We start from the raw sequence: 12,151 nt of genomic DNA, 5'->3' as shown, positions 1-12,151 counted from the left end.
ATTCACCCCCAGAGACGCCGAGCGTCCGGGGGCGGGACAACATCATGGCATTTATCCAATTACCGTCCAGTTTTGAGGCAATGAAAAAAACTGTTCCACTCAGTCCCACTGAAGCCCAGTGACGCCCGGCGTCTACGGACAAATGCACTGAGCAGAGATGGATGAGAAAACAGCGCAACGGGAATGGAGGAGACGTGAACAACATCGCATCTGTTGATTTGTGATAAAGCTGATTTGAACGAACTCGTCTTTGAGATGAACGTGTTCTAACACATTTGTAGTCTATGAAATGTCAACACAACCATTAAGCATATTTAACCATTTAATTTTCGTAATTTTAGGGGAAGCCAAGCTTCCCTTGCAGTCTGTGAGAAATCGCCTGTCTGCAGATTACAGTAGATACTGCAGAATAACAGTAGCATGCTGGCAGCCCTAGCTGCCAGTATTTGACTGTTATTTAAGGGTAAAATGTGTTACAGTGGACATAAATGTTCTGATCTCGTACCTCTGTTTTTGAGAGTGTCGGAGGTAGATCAGTTTATTGCAAAACTGATGATCATGATCAGGTTCACCTTAGTGGTCCACAAACGACCACCCGAGCAGAGAAGTCTACGCATGAGCCCCCAGGGCCTTGAACCTGACCCCCACAGACCATCTAGGTCCAGTTTGCCACATTTGCATCCCCGCTGGCACATTGTTGGCCCCGGGAGCTCCTCAATGGTCTGGGGTGGGGTGAGTGGGGTGAGAGGGGGGGTGAGATAGATAGATAGCGCGGCCGTCCATCCCAACCCCCCACACCCCTCTCTCTCTCCTCCACCCCACCCCCCCACTCCCCGCGGCGCTCCCGGTTTTGACAGAGGAGACAAAACCCGCAGAGAGGACTATGAATGGTAAAGCACCGAGGAGGCCGAGGGAGAGCAAAAAGGAGGCGGTGTGCCTTTGTAGTCTGGGAGGAATGCGGAAATGTCCCCGCTCCGTGTCAAACCTCTCTGAAGGGGGTCAGGCCACATTCAGCCGGCGTGGGAAAGCCAGGCTGAGACGGAGCTCACACACAGGCGAGCGGGCTGCAGTTTGCATTGGCCTATCCGGAGATATATGGAAGAGGGAGAAAAAAAAAAACAGAAGAAAGAAAGGAGAAAATCCAAAGAAGAGCGTGCTTTTGGAGGGCTATATCACGCGTTTGCCTTTGTCCTATGACCCCCCCACCTCTACCCCTCTCCCTTCTCCACACAACCCCATCCCCGCCACCCCCCACGCACTAAGTTGCGGTGAGAGAGTGTGTGTGAGTTTTCATACAGCTCCCCACCACCACCCCCCCACTCCCTCCTCCTCCTCCTGCCTCGTTTGAGTGTCTGTGCCTGGGCTGGTGCAGTCTGAAGGGATGGGGGGTTAGAGCCTGCAACTGCAACTACCTGTGTGGCCCCCGCATGGAGGACAGTGCACATAGGGATGCGTTTGATGCAGGAGTTGAACATTTATCCAAGACACCAATGCCTCAGCAGCATTGGATCGGATATGCAGATGTTACGACCCTTTACTGACAACGTTAAACAAGGTAAAGATGCAAAACAGGGATATTTTCTGCTAAAAATGTGATAAGAAAAATGTCTTTAAAGGGCTAGAAATGTTGCTTTGCAGTCCAATAACATTTTAATCACCGAAACTAGTATTTCCCGAACTCGCTCGAATTTATTTTAATTATTTGAGGCGGCTGCACAAATAAATTAGAAAAAATTCGAGTGACGCACTGAGGCTGATGAAAACACACTGAAAATGTTGCTAATGCATTGTTCTACACATTCTAACGCGTTTGGGTTGAAAACAGGACTTTTGTGGTGCGTTAAATGGACTGTTGCTGTAGGAAGTTCAGACAATGCAATCAGTAGACAGCCACGTGCTCGCCTAGTTTGTTTCGCCTCAAACAGAAACTTTGCTAAAACCGGACACAGAAGATAGCTTGTGTGATATTTTACTAGCCTACAACTGTTTGCTGTATTAGGTTTTTGCTGTTTTTTTATTTTTTTTATTTATTTATTTTTTTTACATGTCCTCTTTAAGTGTTTTAATTTCCCTTTTAACAGAGGAAGACGGCTCACGTGAACGCAACTTCAACAACATTTTAAGTGGAGTTAACTGTTGAACGCGCGTGACAGCTAAACACAGAGCTAGCTTAAAATGTTGAAATAAAGTCGAGGTTAATTTTCGATATTTTTGTCTTTACTTTGCGTTAGCGAGGTAGGAGGACATTATGCGTAATAGGAGGAGGAGTGGAAGTTGGGACGCAGCGGGGCTCTTGTGTTGATAGTCGGAATAAAACATGATGACAGTCCTGTTATTGCCTACCTGGAGCACAATTTGACCAAATCTGACAAAGATGGTGTCTTCCTCCATCTGTGTCTCCCTGTTATCTAGGCATTGCATGTGCCAACTTTTTTCTGTGAATATGGCTTTGTGAGGAACTCTCTGGCTCGTCACCCTCGCCGGGATTCCCCCGCAATATTTTCACCAAGAGACGAGAAAAATACACATCTGCAAAAAAAAAAAAAAAAAAAGAAAAAAATGGACAAAGAAACTATTGGGACTCAGTATGAGCCTGTGGCCGAGATTGGAGAAGGAGCTTATGGGAAAGTGTACAAGGCGAGAGATTTGAAGAACGGAGGGCGCTTTGTAGCCCTAAAAAGAGTTCGTGTCCAGACAGAGGAAGAGGGGATGCCTCTCTCAACCATCCGGGAGGTGGCGGTACTGAGGCAGCTTGAGGCCTTTGAGCACCCCAATGTTGTCAGGTAAGTGAGGGGGGGAGAGGTGGGCTGCACTGTGGGTCTGTCTGTGTGGACGTGTATGTATGTGTGTGTTTGTCTGGGACAGAGACTGGTAAAGATGCAGAAATGTGTTGCATGATAAAGAAAAAGTCCTGCTTCCTTTTTGTTGGTGTCTGCTGTCAGCCATGTTGCCTCATTTGACCTTTAGATCTTTACTTTCTCAGATATGTTTTCATTGTGCAGCGGACGGTTGCATCTGTAACTGTCCCCTGTTGTCAAAATACTGCCGCTGGTGCCTCGCAACAGGCGCATGTGTCATGCCTGTTATTTTCATTTTAAATTTTCTTTGCTGGTCATTTAAAGGAGTGATATTTTGCTTTTTTTTCTCATAAATAAATAAATAAAGACTACCAGTCAAAAGTTTGGACTCACCTTCTCATTTAAATGGCATTAGATGGACCACAGATGGCCAACTATGTGCTCAGCATCACTGGAAACTCCTTCAAGACTTTTGGAAAACATTTCAGGTGAATTTACCGCATGAAGCTCATCGAGACAATGCCAAGAATGTGCAAAGCAGTAATAAAAGCAAAATGTAGCTATTTTGAAGAATTTAAAATATAAAACATGCCTTAAGTTATGTCACACCTTTTTTAAGAACATAACTCTAAATGTGTTCATTCATAGTTTTGATGCCTTCAGTGAGAATCTGCAATGTAAATAGTCATGAAAATAAAGAAAAAACTGGTGAGTCCAAACTTTTGACTGGCAGTACACACACACACACACACACACACAGACACACACACACACATATATATGTGTGTGTGTGTGTGTGTGTGTATATAAATTTTTATTTTTATTTTTTTTCATTGTTTTATAATTAGTAAAAAACATAACACATCAAAACAATCCCTCCCACCCCCCACCCACACAAAAGCATCAAAACATACTTGACAGACACAACTTAATTGAATATACAGACAAGTCCTTTAAAAATTGCAAAAAAGGTGTCCAAGTCCTATAAAAGTCTTTGATCTTTCCTTTAGTCAGGTACGTCAGCTTTTCCATTGCCAGGTTAGAAGACATTTCTTTAATCCACTGGTTCGCTGTGGGTCCTTGAATATCTTTCCATTTCAAAGAAATAACTCGTTTGGCTTGTAATAAACAAAAATGTAAAAGTTTCCTTTTTCTTCCAGTTACGTGAAACTGCTCAAGGAAGATGTGCAAAATACAACATTTTGGATCCACAGGAATAACGCATTCTGTAAATCTATAAATTAAATCACGAGTCTCTTTCCAAAAATTCTGAAGTTTCTCACAGGTCCACATACAATGAAACAAAGTGCCTATTTCCTTATTACACTTAGTATCAAGATATTTTTGCTTTAAAAAAAAAAAAAAAATGGAATCATGCATTTTAAAAAAAAAAAAACCCTCTTTGTGGTCTATATAAACTGTAAAATGCTATGCTTGGGTCTGAATTCTTCATGAGTTCAACTCCACAGGTCCATCTTCAACCCTATTTCTGAGTAATGACACCAGAAAGGTTGATTTGAGCGCTGGCCCTTTAAATGCGCATGAGCAACTTCAGGCTGCTCTGTCCAGTTCAACCAACAACTGAACATTTTAGGTCAGAGGTGTCAAACTCATTTTATCCCAGGGGCCACATTCAGCCCAATTTAATCTGAAGTGGGCCGGACCAGTAAAATAATAGCATGATAGCCAATAAATAATGACAACTCCAAATTGTTTTAGTGCAAAAAATAACATTCAGTTACGCCAATATTTACATTTACAAACTATCCAAAAAGAAAGGATGTGAATATCCTGAAAAAAAAGAAATTTAAGAAATATAAGTACAGTTTTATCAATAGTATGCCTCGACTTATCATTTATACATGTGCATTACAGATCAGATCTACAAAGGCACAAAACATTCAGTAACAGGCAAAATATTGTTAAAATTGCCCTTAATTTTCTTTAGACATTTCAGGTTGGTCATAATTGTTCAGGTTATTCACATTTTATTGTTAAAGGATAGTCTGTAGAATGTTTTTTACACTAAATCAAAGAGAAAAAAATGGTGTTGTCATTATTTATAGGTTATTATGATATTATTTTTGAGTTCGATACCCTAACTTGCACTTTGCAAATTCATCCCGCGGGCTGGATTGGAACCTTAGGCGGGCCGGTTTTGGCCCCTGGGCCGCATGTTTGACACCTGTGTTTTAAGTAATCGGCTTGAAATTTGGACATGTTTTCAGTATGGTCTACGACTGCTGCTGCTGACAAACAATTATAGCATACTGGGAGAAATGTTCGTCGGAAGTCTTGACCTTATATGTGCAAATGTCGTGACGTAACTAGTTATAAACATAACAAATTAAACAGGAATTAAAATGGGTTGTAGAAATCCTCTCTATTTGCCCTAATGAACATAAAGATAGCTTTGCAGCACCTGGAGGGCTCAAATTCAAACTTTTACTACATTTTACTACAAAAACAAATAAAATCTCAGTTAACCCACGCATACAATACTGTGCAATAATTTTGCTTCCTTTATTGCAGGGTAGTCTGTTCAGTGTCTCCCTCAAGAATCTTTACAACACGCGGTTATTACATATATAGTATTTTGAACATCTGTAATCCAGGATTTCTGCAGTTATCATCAGGCCTTCACACTGCTGCAGTAACCCCCAAAGACCTAAACAGTCACCAGTGACATAAATCATCTACTGGCCTAAAATGGTTAATAACATTTGCACCACTAATCCTATCACTACATTTAATAATTGCTGTTTCTTAACTTTTCACTTTTCTTTGGCATCACATATGACCCATTTGGACATTCACAGGTTCAATAGTGAACATGGGAACACCGTCATCTTTTATAACAGCGATTCACCAACAAAACTCATGTATTTTGACAAATTACTGTGGTTGTATATACTTGTTTTCATGTTCAGTTGACGATACAGTTGGCTGAAAAAGTCACTTTTTCAGTTTTCTGTGTATTAATATATTATCCTTTACTCTGTGCTACACAATTTCACATATACAACACATAACCTACATAAACATAACACAATCAAATATAGGAAAATATCTGATTTTCACTGAAAAGTGCAGAGGATTGTAATAAATGCTGATAAATCATTTAGGAATGGTTAAATGTTGAGAAAAATTCCTTTGGAAATCACCACAAAAATAGTTAAATTCAGTGTTTTTGCTACTGTCATGTATTTGGGCACTCAATGTCCACAATGCATCTGCTAAGGCCATGTCTATACTTGTAAAGTTGCCTTTACCTCCATGAACATTTAAATTAAGACCTACCTCATTGAAGATGTGGGACAGCCTATAAGTATATTACATGTTGCCATATTTTTCAGTTTTCATCCCCTCGGCTCTTTACACAAAGGCCATTTTCTTTCAGTTTTGAAATGAATTGTTCACTCAGAGGTCAGTTGTCAGATCCTGCGTCATATGTTGGCAGCAGCCAAGGTCTGACCTTGGTACTTGTTTTATTAAGGAATATTGAGTGCTTTGGGATTGAAGGGGAAGTTTTAAATGGATGCAGGTTTCAGAAGCTTGGTCAGAGCCCTTGTGCCTCTAACAATAATTCCCCAATGTGTCAAATGAATCATGGAAGATAATGGTTACATTTTTGTCTTAATGGGATCACAATGGGTTTTGTTCTCACTGGAAGACGAGTAAGTGTCAGTGAGCATTAAAGTTGCCTATGGTCAGTTTTATTGAGTAACTGTAGAAGTTTCTGTGCTACTGAAAGCGCAAGTTTGGCATATATACGCTTGCAATAAGTTGCACCAAGCACACAAACTATCAAGCTCTTAGAACCTCAAAGAAATCTCACTATCCTCCTGTTTAGCCAAATGACATAGCTTAGTAGCTCAGGCTGGGAAGGGTGCATTGTGGGCCTTCTGTGTGACTCCAGGCAACCCCTGGATGTTTGTAATGAGGCCCATTATTCATTCCATATGTTCAGTGTCTGCTGAGAGCCCCCATTGTAACCCAACAATTGGGCTGTGAGGGGCGTTTAACCCCAGCGTTTCAAGAGGAGGGCGCCGTCTATTCTGTGACATCATGCACAGTACTAATACCTTGAACGAATTGCCTCTCACTCACTGCACCGACTCCTGCATTTCCAAGTCCAGTGATTACAAGGGTGTTGGCACTGACACACAGTGTCTCACTGGATAGGAATCAAAGGGTTTCTGGTGCTTTCCATGCTTTATTTCATATGGTTAAATTGGCTAATGTTGCATTGAGCTCGGCAACTTAATACCAATATTGATCAACACCTGAGTAGGAGTAGGACATTGCATTAACTGAAAATGTGAAGGAGTAATCATAAATGAAGTCTCTTGGGTGTCAATATTTCCATGTAATTTCATCAGTCATTGAATGTGGAGGTTGCAACAGATGCACAGTATGTCTTCCCAACCCTGCAGTCACTTCAGTGTTTGTAGCTGACTCACCATTACACACTATAAAGAAATCATTCTGTTTTATATTTTTAATAGACCATTTTATTATGTGTAACATCATTAACTCTGCTACAGAAGCACTAATGTTTTTGTAACCTGTTACTGCCAACATACCGGGTCTGATGGAGCTCCATCATGGCTCCATTGCTCCCTTTGATGCTTTGATGAAGAATGCTGCCTCTGCACCAGCTACATGCAGACTCTGCTCAGCTTCCCATGGAGCATCAGGAGTTGTCATAGTACTGGTTGAGGAATGCTGCTTGTAGTCCCCAGCTCTTTGAAGGGGACGTACTGCATAGCTTTTTTCAGCTTTTCACCACAGCCTGCTTTGGCAGGTCTGCCGACATAATCTGGATTCTTGGTCTTAGTTTGTTGCCTAGTGAATCACCACGATAAACAGTAGTGTTTGGGGTGTGATTATGGTGCGAGTTTTTAAGAGGTTTGCAAAGAGGCAGCAGGCTTTTACCAGACTAACGTGAAACGGCAGGATCAGTACACGATGAAGCACATGATCATTGTGGTCTATGAGTTTTTCAATTTTCTCCTGGTTGTTTCTGTAAGATAAAAATGATGATGTGCAGAGAACCCAGACTGTGGTTGTTAGCCTCACATAATTTAGTGTTCTTTAATGATTGTGTTTCCTGACATGTTCAGTTGTCTGTTATCAAAGTTTTATGGAGGGCTTTGTTCTCTTTACTCAAATAAATGTTAAGTTGCTCTAGACTTGTTAATATGCAAGCAAATATACAAAAACGCTGTAAAAGTTTTTTCTTTTTTACCAGACAGTGAACCACTCTTCTAAATACAAAAAAAATCCATCATCACACACTTTTCAGGTTAACGGGCAATATGAGTGCATCACAGCATCCGAGACACAAGTGTAATAGTTACGTTCACTTCTCCGTGTTTTTTTATTAATGTGACTAATTACTTATAGTACAGTAAATGCAGGGGTGCTAAAACACAAGAGTTAGTCATGTCTTAATATCCTACTTTCAGCTTAGTCTGCACAGTGGTCCCCTTTAAATCAATTATATTGATCTCTTTCATCTGCTCCTCTCATTCCAGGTTGTTTGATGTGTGTACAGTCTCTCGGACTGATCGTGAAACCAAACTCACTCTGGTCTTTGAGCATGTGGACCAGGATCTGACCACCTACTTGGAGAAGGCCCCTGACCCTGGGGTACCACCTGAAACTATCAAGGTAACTGCTATCTGCTGTAAAGATGCCTTAAAGGTCAGCACAGACTCTTCCAACCTTCCTTTGGCAGATTTTGGTTTAGATCGCTTCACTTGCAAAACACACCACTGGATTTTCTCATACATGAAGGTCAATCATTGGAACACTTGTATTACCTCCAATTTGTGTTTGATATGTAAAGGATGCTATTCCTAATCCTCTGTGGCTCCATCACTGTGTGACCACAGTCGTGTCTGTATGGTACAGAGTGAGTTTTCTTGGCTAGAGATGCAGAGGCCAGAGTGCAGTTCCCTCCAACATCAGAGGTACCGGGGCGTTTTGAAGGGCAGCACATGTGGCAGATGGGCTCCAAATTAGAGGCTCTCTGCCTTCTCTATTTTCACTCTGCCCTCTCTCACTCTCCACTGTATTACAGCTGGAGACGGAGAGGGAAGTCCTAGTGTGTGAACCAAATTGGTTAACTAGGTCTTCTCTTAGTTTTTCTTTGTTTTCTAACCAAAGAAAAAGTCATTTTGATAGCACAAATTATGTGAAGTATCTTATCAGCGTGGTACAGCATGCAGTATTTAAATTAAAGTATTTAAATTCATCACTGCTGTGTCTCTCCATTTCATTAAATAAATTCCCGAAGTTTCCACTTACACCTTGCCTGAAAGGTCGGAAGTGAATGCGTCTCCTCTCCACCTCCCTTCTTCTCTAATTTTTTTTTCTTTTATTTTAACCTTTCCCACACACATCCCATGTGAAAAATCTCTTTATCGTGTTTTACCCCAAGGTCAATAGATGTATCGTGTACTATATCGGAGGGGCATATCTCTATTTGTGGACAAGAACCTCAGTGTGTAAGTGTCAAATTTGAAATGGAGAAGTTCTGGAAGCTAGAGTATCCGCTGATTTCCACCCCAGGGCCAGGTTTATGTGTGAAAGTTTTGTGTCGAGCTGTAATAATGTTGGGATGCTGTGCAAGCATAGACGAGTCGGGTAGATCACACCTGAGGCTTTCCCAGGGTTTGGTTGTATGTACAATATGACTTGGTGTTGGTTAGTCGATTATTGTGGTTTGGTCTTGGACTCCAAATTTCTTTATACAGTTTAAACTTACATGGACACTGCTTGTTAATAGACATTGCTGGTAATGTTCCAGTTGAGCCACCTGGCTCATTTTGAACTGCAGTCTCTAGCTGGTGTAGTAACTCCCACAAATGTAATAAAATGGCAGTAAAACTGGAACAGCAATATGTAAGTATAATGCACACATTAAAACATGGAGATAAACAAGATAACAGTGGTTAAAACAAGGAGAAGTCATTTGGTATTGTCCCACAAGTGTTGCAAGTCACCGGCATCCATTTTGTAAAAAATTTATCATTAATAAATAATATAGACCCTTTTACTGTCTACGTCAACAAAAGCTGTGTGCATATCCTGGCAACAAAACATTCGCACCACCCTATTAACTTTAAGCGAGGAAGTTGAGACTACTGAGTTTTAAACGCCGTTATAAAAAAAAGTGAAGATCTGACACTTCACATATGATACCTGCCATCCCGACTCTACTCCACTGTTCACACACTACTGGCAAATTCAGAGTAACACAGAAAAGCACCAGGATAAAATGCGAGAAAATAATACTCACCCTGCCGTTTTTACCTGTCTGATCACAAGAAAATCTCTAAAGAGCATTTGGAATGGAAGCTGTAATGAATGTAATCGATCTACAAAACTCCAAGTCTATGTCATGGTATTTCACATTCTGCACGACCACAGACGTCATAGTTGTACGCATCCGGTGACTTGTAGGCACATAACTTCTCTCTTGTAGACACACTTGGCTTCTTTACTAAATACGTGTATATATCTGGCTGCTGGATATCGGGCCACTGTGTAACATCTTCCACCCACCCGGTAATAGTATACTGATCTGGGGCTCAGTTGATGTTCACCAAAGTGAACTTAATCATGTAGTTTTCCCAATCTCTTGTCATTAAAGCCCCTGGCGTAGCTTGACAGACCATTATACTCTGCCATCTTTCTTTCACCATAATGCGCGTGCATATAATCTACGTCATCACCGGTTGCTAACGGTAAAAGGGTCTATTAGCTAAGCAAAGCTATACCCATTTTTTATATGTAATTCATTCTAACTCATTCATACCATCAAGATCCATATCCTTCCTCGGCTTTGTCCAAATATCTACATTGCTGGAGCCATGGTGAAACAAAAGGACAATGACAGAGTGACAAGATGACACAAGCACCATACCCTGTTATTTCTAGTACAGTGGACACTGCGCAGTAACCCCCAAAGTGCCGCCTCTTCCTCAGCTACTGAATGCCAGATGATTTATTGACTGAGGATGTCTGTGCCCACTGATTAAACCCCTAACTATTTAGTTTTAACACTCTAAACCAAATTCGAAATACAGCCAAAGGACCAAAATGCTGTCGCTTTAAAACCACTCTACCTCAGCACCAGACACCCCACCGCGTCCACCCTTCACCACCCACTCAGTCTTACTCAGACTCGAGACCCACCACATGGTCATTGATGAAAGAGGCCCTCCTCCAAGAATCAAACGAGCTGGAAGGACATCAAGCAGCCGGGTTGACCCAGCCTCAGTGCTCCTCAGCTGGGCCAGCGCTTGGGTGCCACCCACCCTCCTCCACCGCCATCGTCCAAGCTTCCACAACTCCATTCTTTGCGCCCATAAAGGGGGAGGTTAATGAAGCATGGGGAGGGAATTACACTAACGCTAACCGGCAGATGTCCCATATTGTGCCTAGCTACAATAAACAATATGGCTGCCTCTGGGCCATTTGCATTAGAAAAGGAGGCGCACTCAGAATGTTTTGACTGCATCTTGCAGAAGGCTGACTACTTTTTCCCCTCTTCCTGCAGCTTTTTCAGGGTCAGACCTGTTGCCTTTTTGTGTGATTTTTTTTATTTCCTCCTAGCCAAGTTGTTCACTGGGCTTTTGGTTTAAGTCCTGCCAGTTGAAGACAGTTGTGACTTGAGCAACTCCTCCGGGGCCCCATAGCTGCTTGAGTCAACTTTGAATAAGGTTCACTCCAGCACTTTGTGCAACATGTCCTCATTGTGGCAGCGTAAGAATGACAATATTAATTTTTGAGCTGATCTTTTCCCTATAGGTAACGACGGCACATTATGCATCGAACATTATTGGAATAATTAATACAGTAAAGAAGATGACACTTGGCTACAGGGGCCAAGATTGTTTGTGTGTTTGTCCAAGAGTCACACTTCTGAGATAATTAGTGTTTGCGAGGAAATGCTGCTGAAAGGAAGCACGGTGAAATGGCTATTTAAAGCAGAGAGGAACTGATGGGGAGGGGTAACGCTATTGTGTCAGCCCCCCCCCCCCCCGCACACACACAAAATAACCAACTGCCTGCCTCTGTCCTATGGCCCTCTCTGTCTGCTGCCCTCCACACTAGGTCATGGCTGGATGGAGATGTAGAAAGGAAGGTCTGTTTATGCATCATGCCTGCCCTTGGTCAGAGGGCACACAAACATGAAGATGCTTGTGCGCTTACTTTATGTGCACATTCACACACTGAAATATAGATACACATGAACTCAGAGCCAGGACGACACGACAAACACACACGCTCACGTCACCCCCCCATCTCAGTAGTATTCTATGGGGTGCCCTGTCTCT

The 12,151-nt window shown here is 42.0% G+C and overlaps 1 protein-coding gene across 1 annotated transcript in view; it reads left to right on the top strand.

Annotated features, from left to right (window-relative positions):
• Positions 1-898: 898 nt before the first annotated feature.
• Positions 899-12,151, top strand: part of cdk6 (cyclin dependent kinase 6) — a 38,085-nt gene continuing 26,832 nt past the window's right edge. Inside the window, exons 1-3 of the mRNA XM_030147952.1 lie at positions 899-1,555; positions 2,413-2,783; positions 8,339-8,474. Of these exons, the coding sequence (XP_030003812.1) occupies positions 2,560-2,783; positions 8,339-8,474 (360 nt within the window). The 5' untranslated portion in view covers positions 899-1,555; positions 2,413-2,559. The remainder of the gene's footprint in view (positions 1,556-2,412; positions 2,784-8,338; positions 8,475-12,151) is intronic.

The sequence above is a fragment of the Sphaeramia orbicularis genome, chromosome 11, assembly GCF_902148855.1.
Source record: "Sphaeramia orbicularis chromosome 11, fSphaOr1.1, whole genome shotgun sequence".
Taxonomy (NCBI): Eukaryota; Metazoa; Chordata; class Actinopteri; order Kurtiformes; family Apogonidae; genus Sphaeramia; species Sphaeramia orbicularis.
This window is presented reverse-complemented; position numbering and strand designations above follow the sequence as displayed.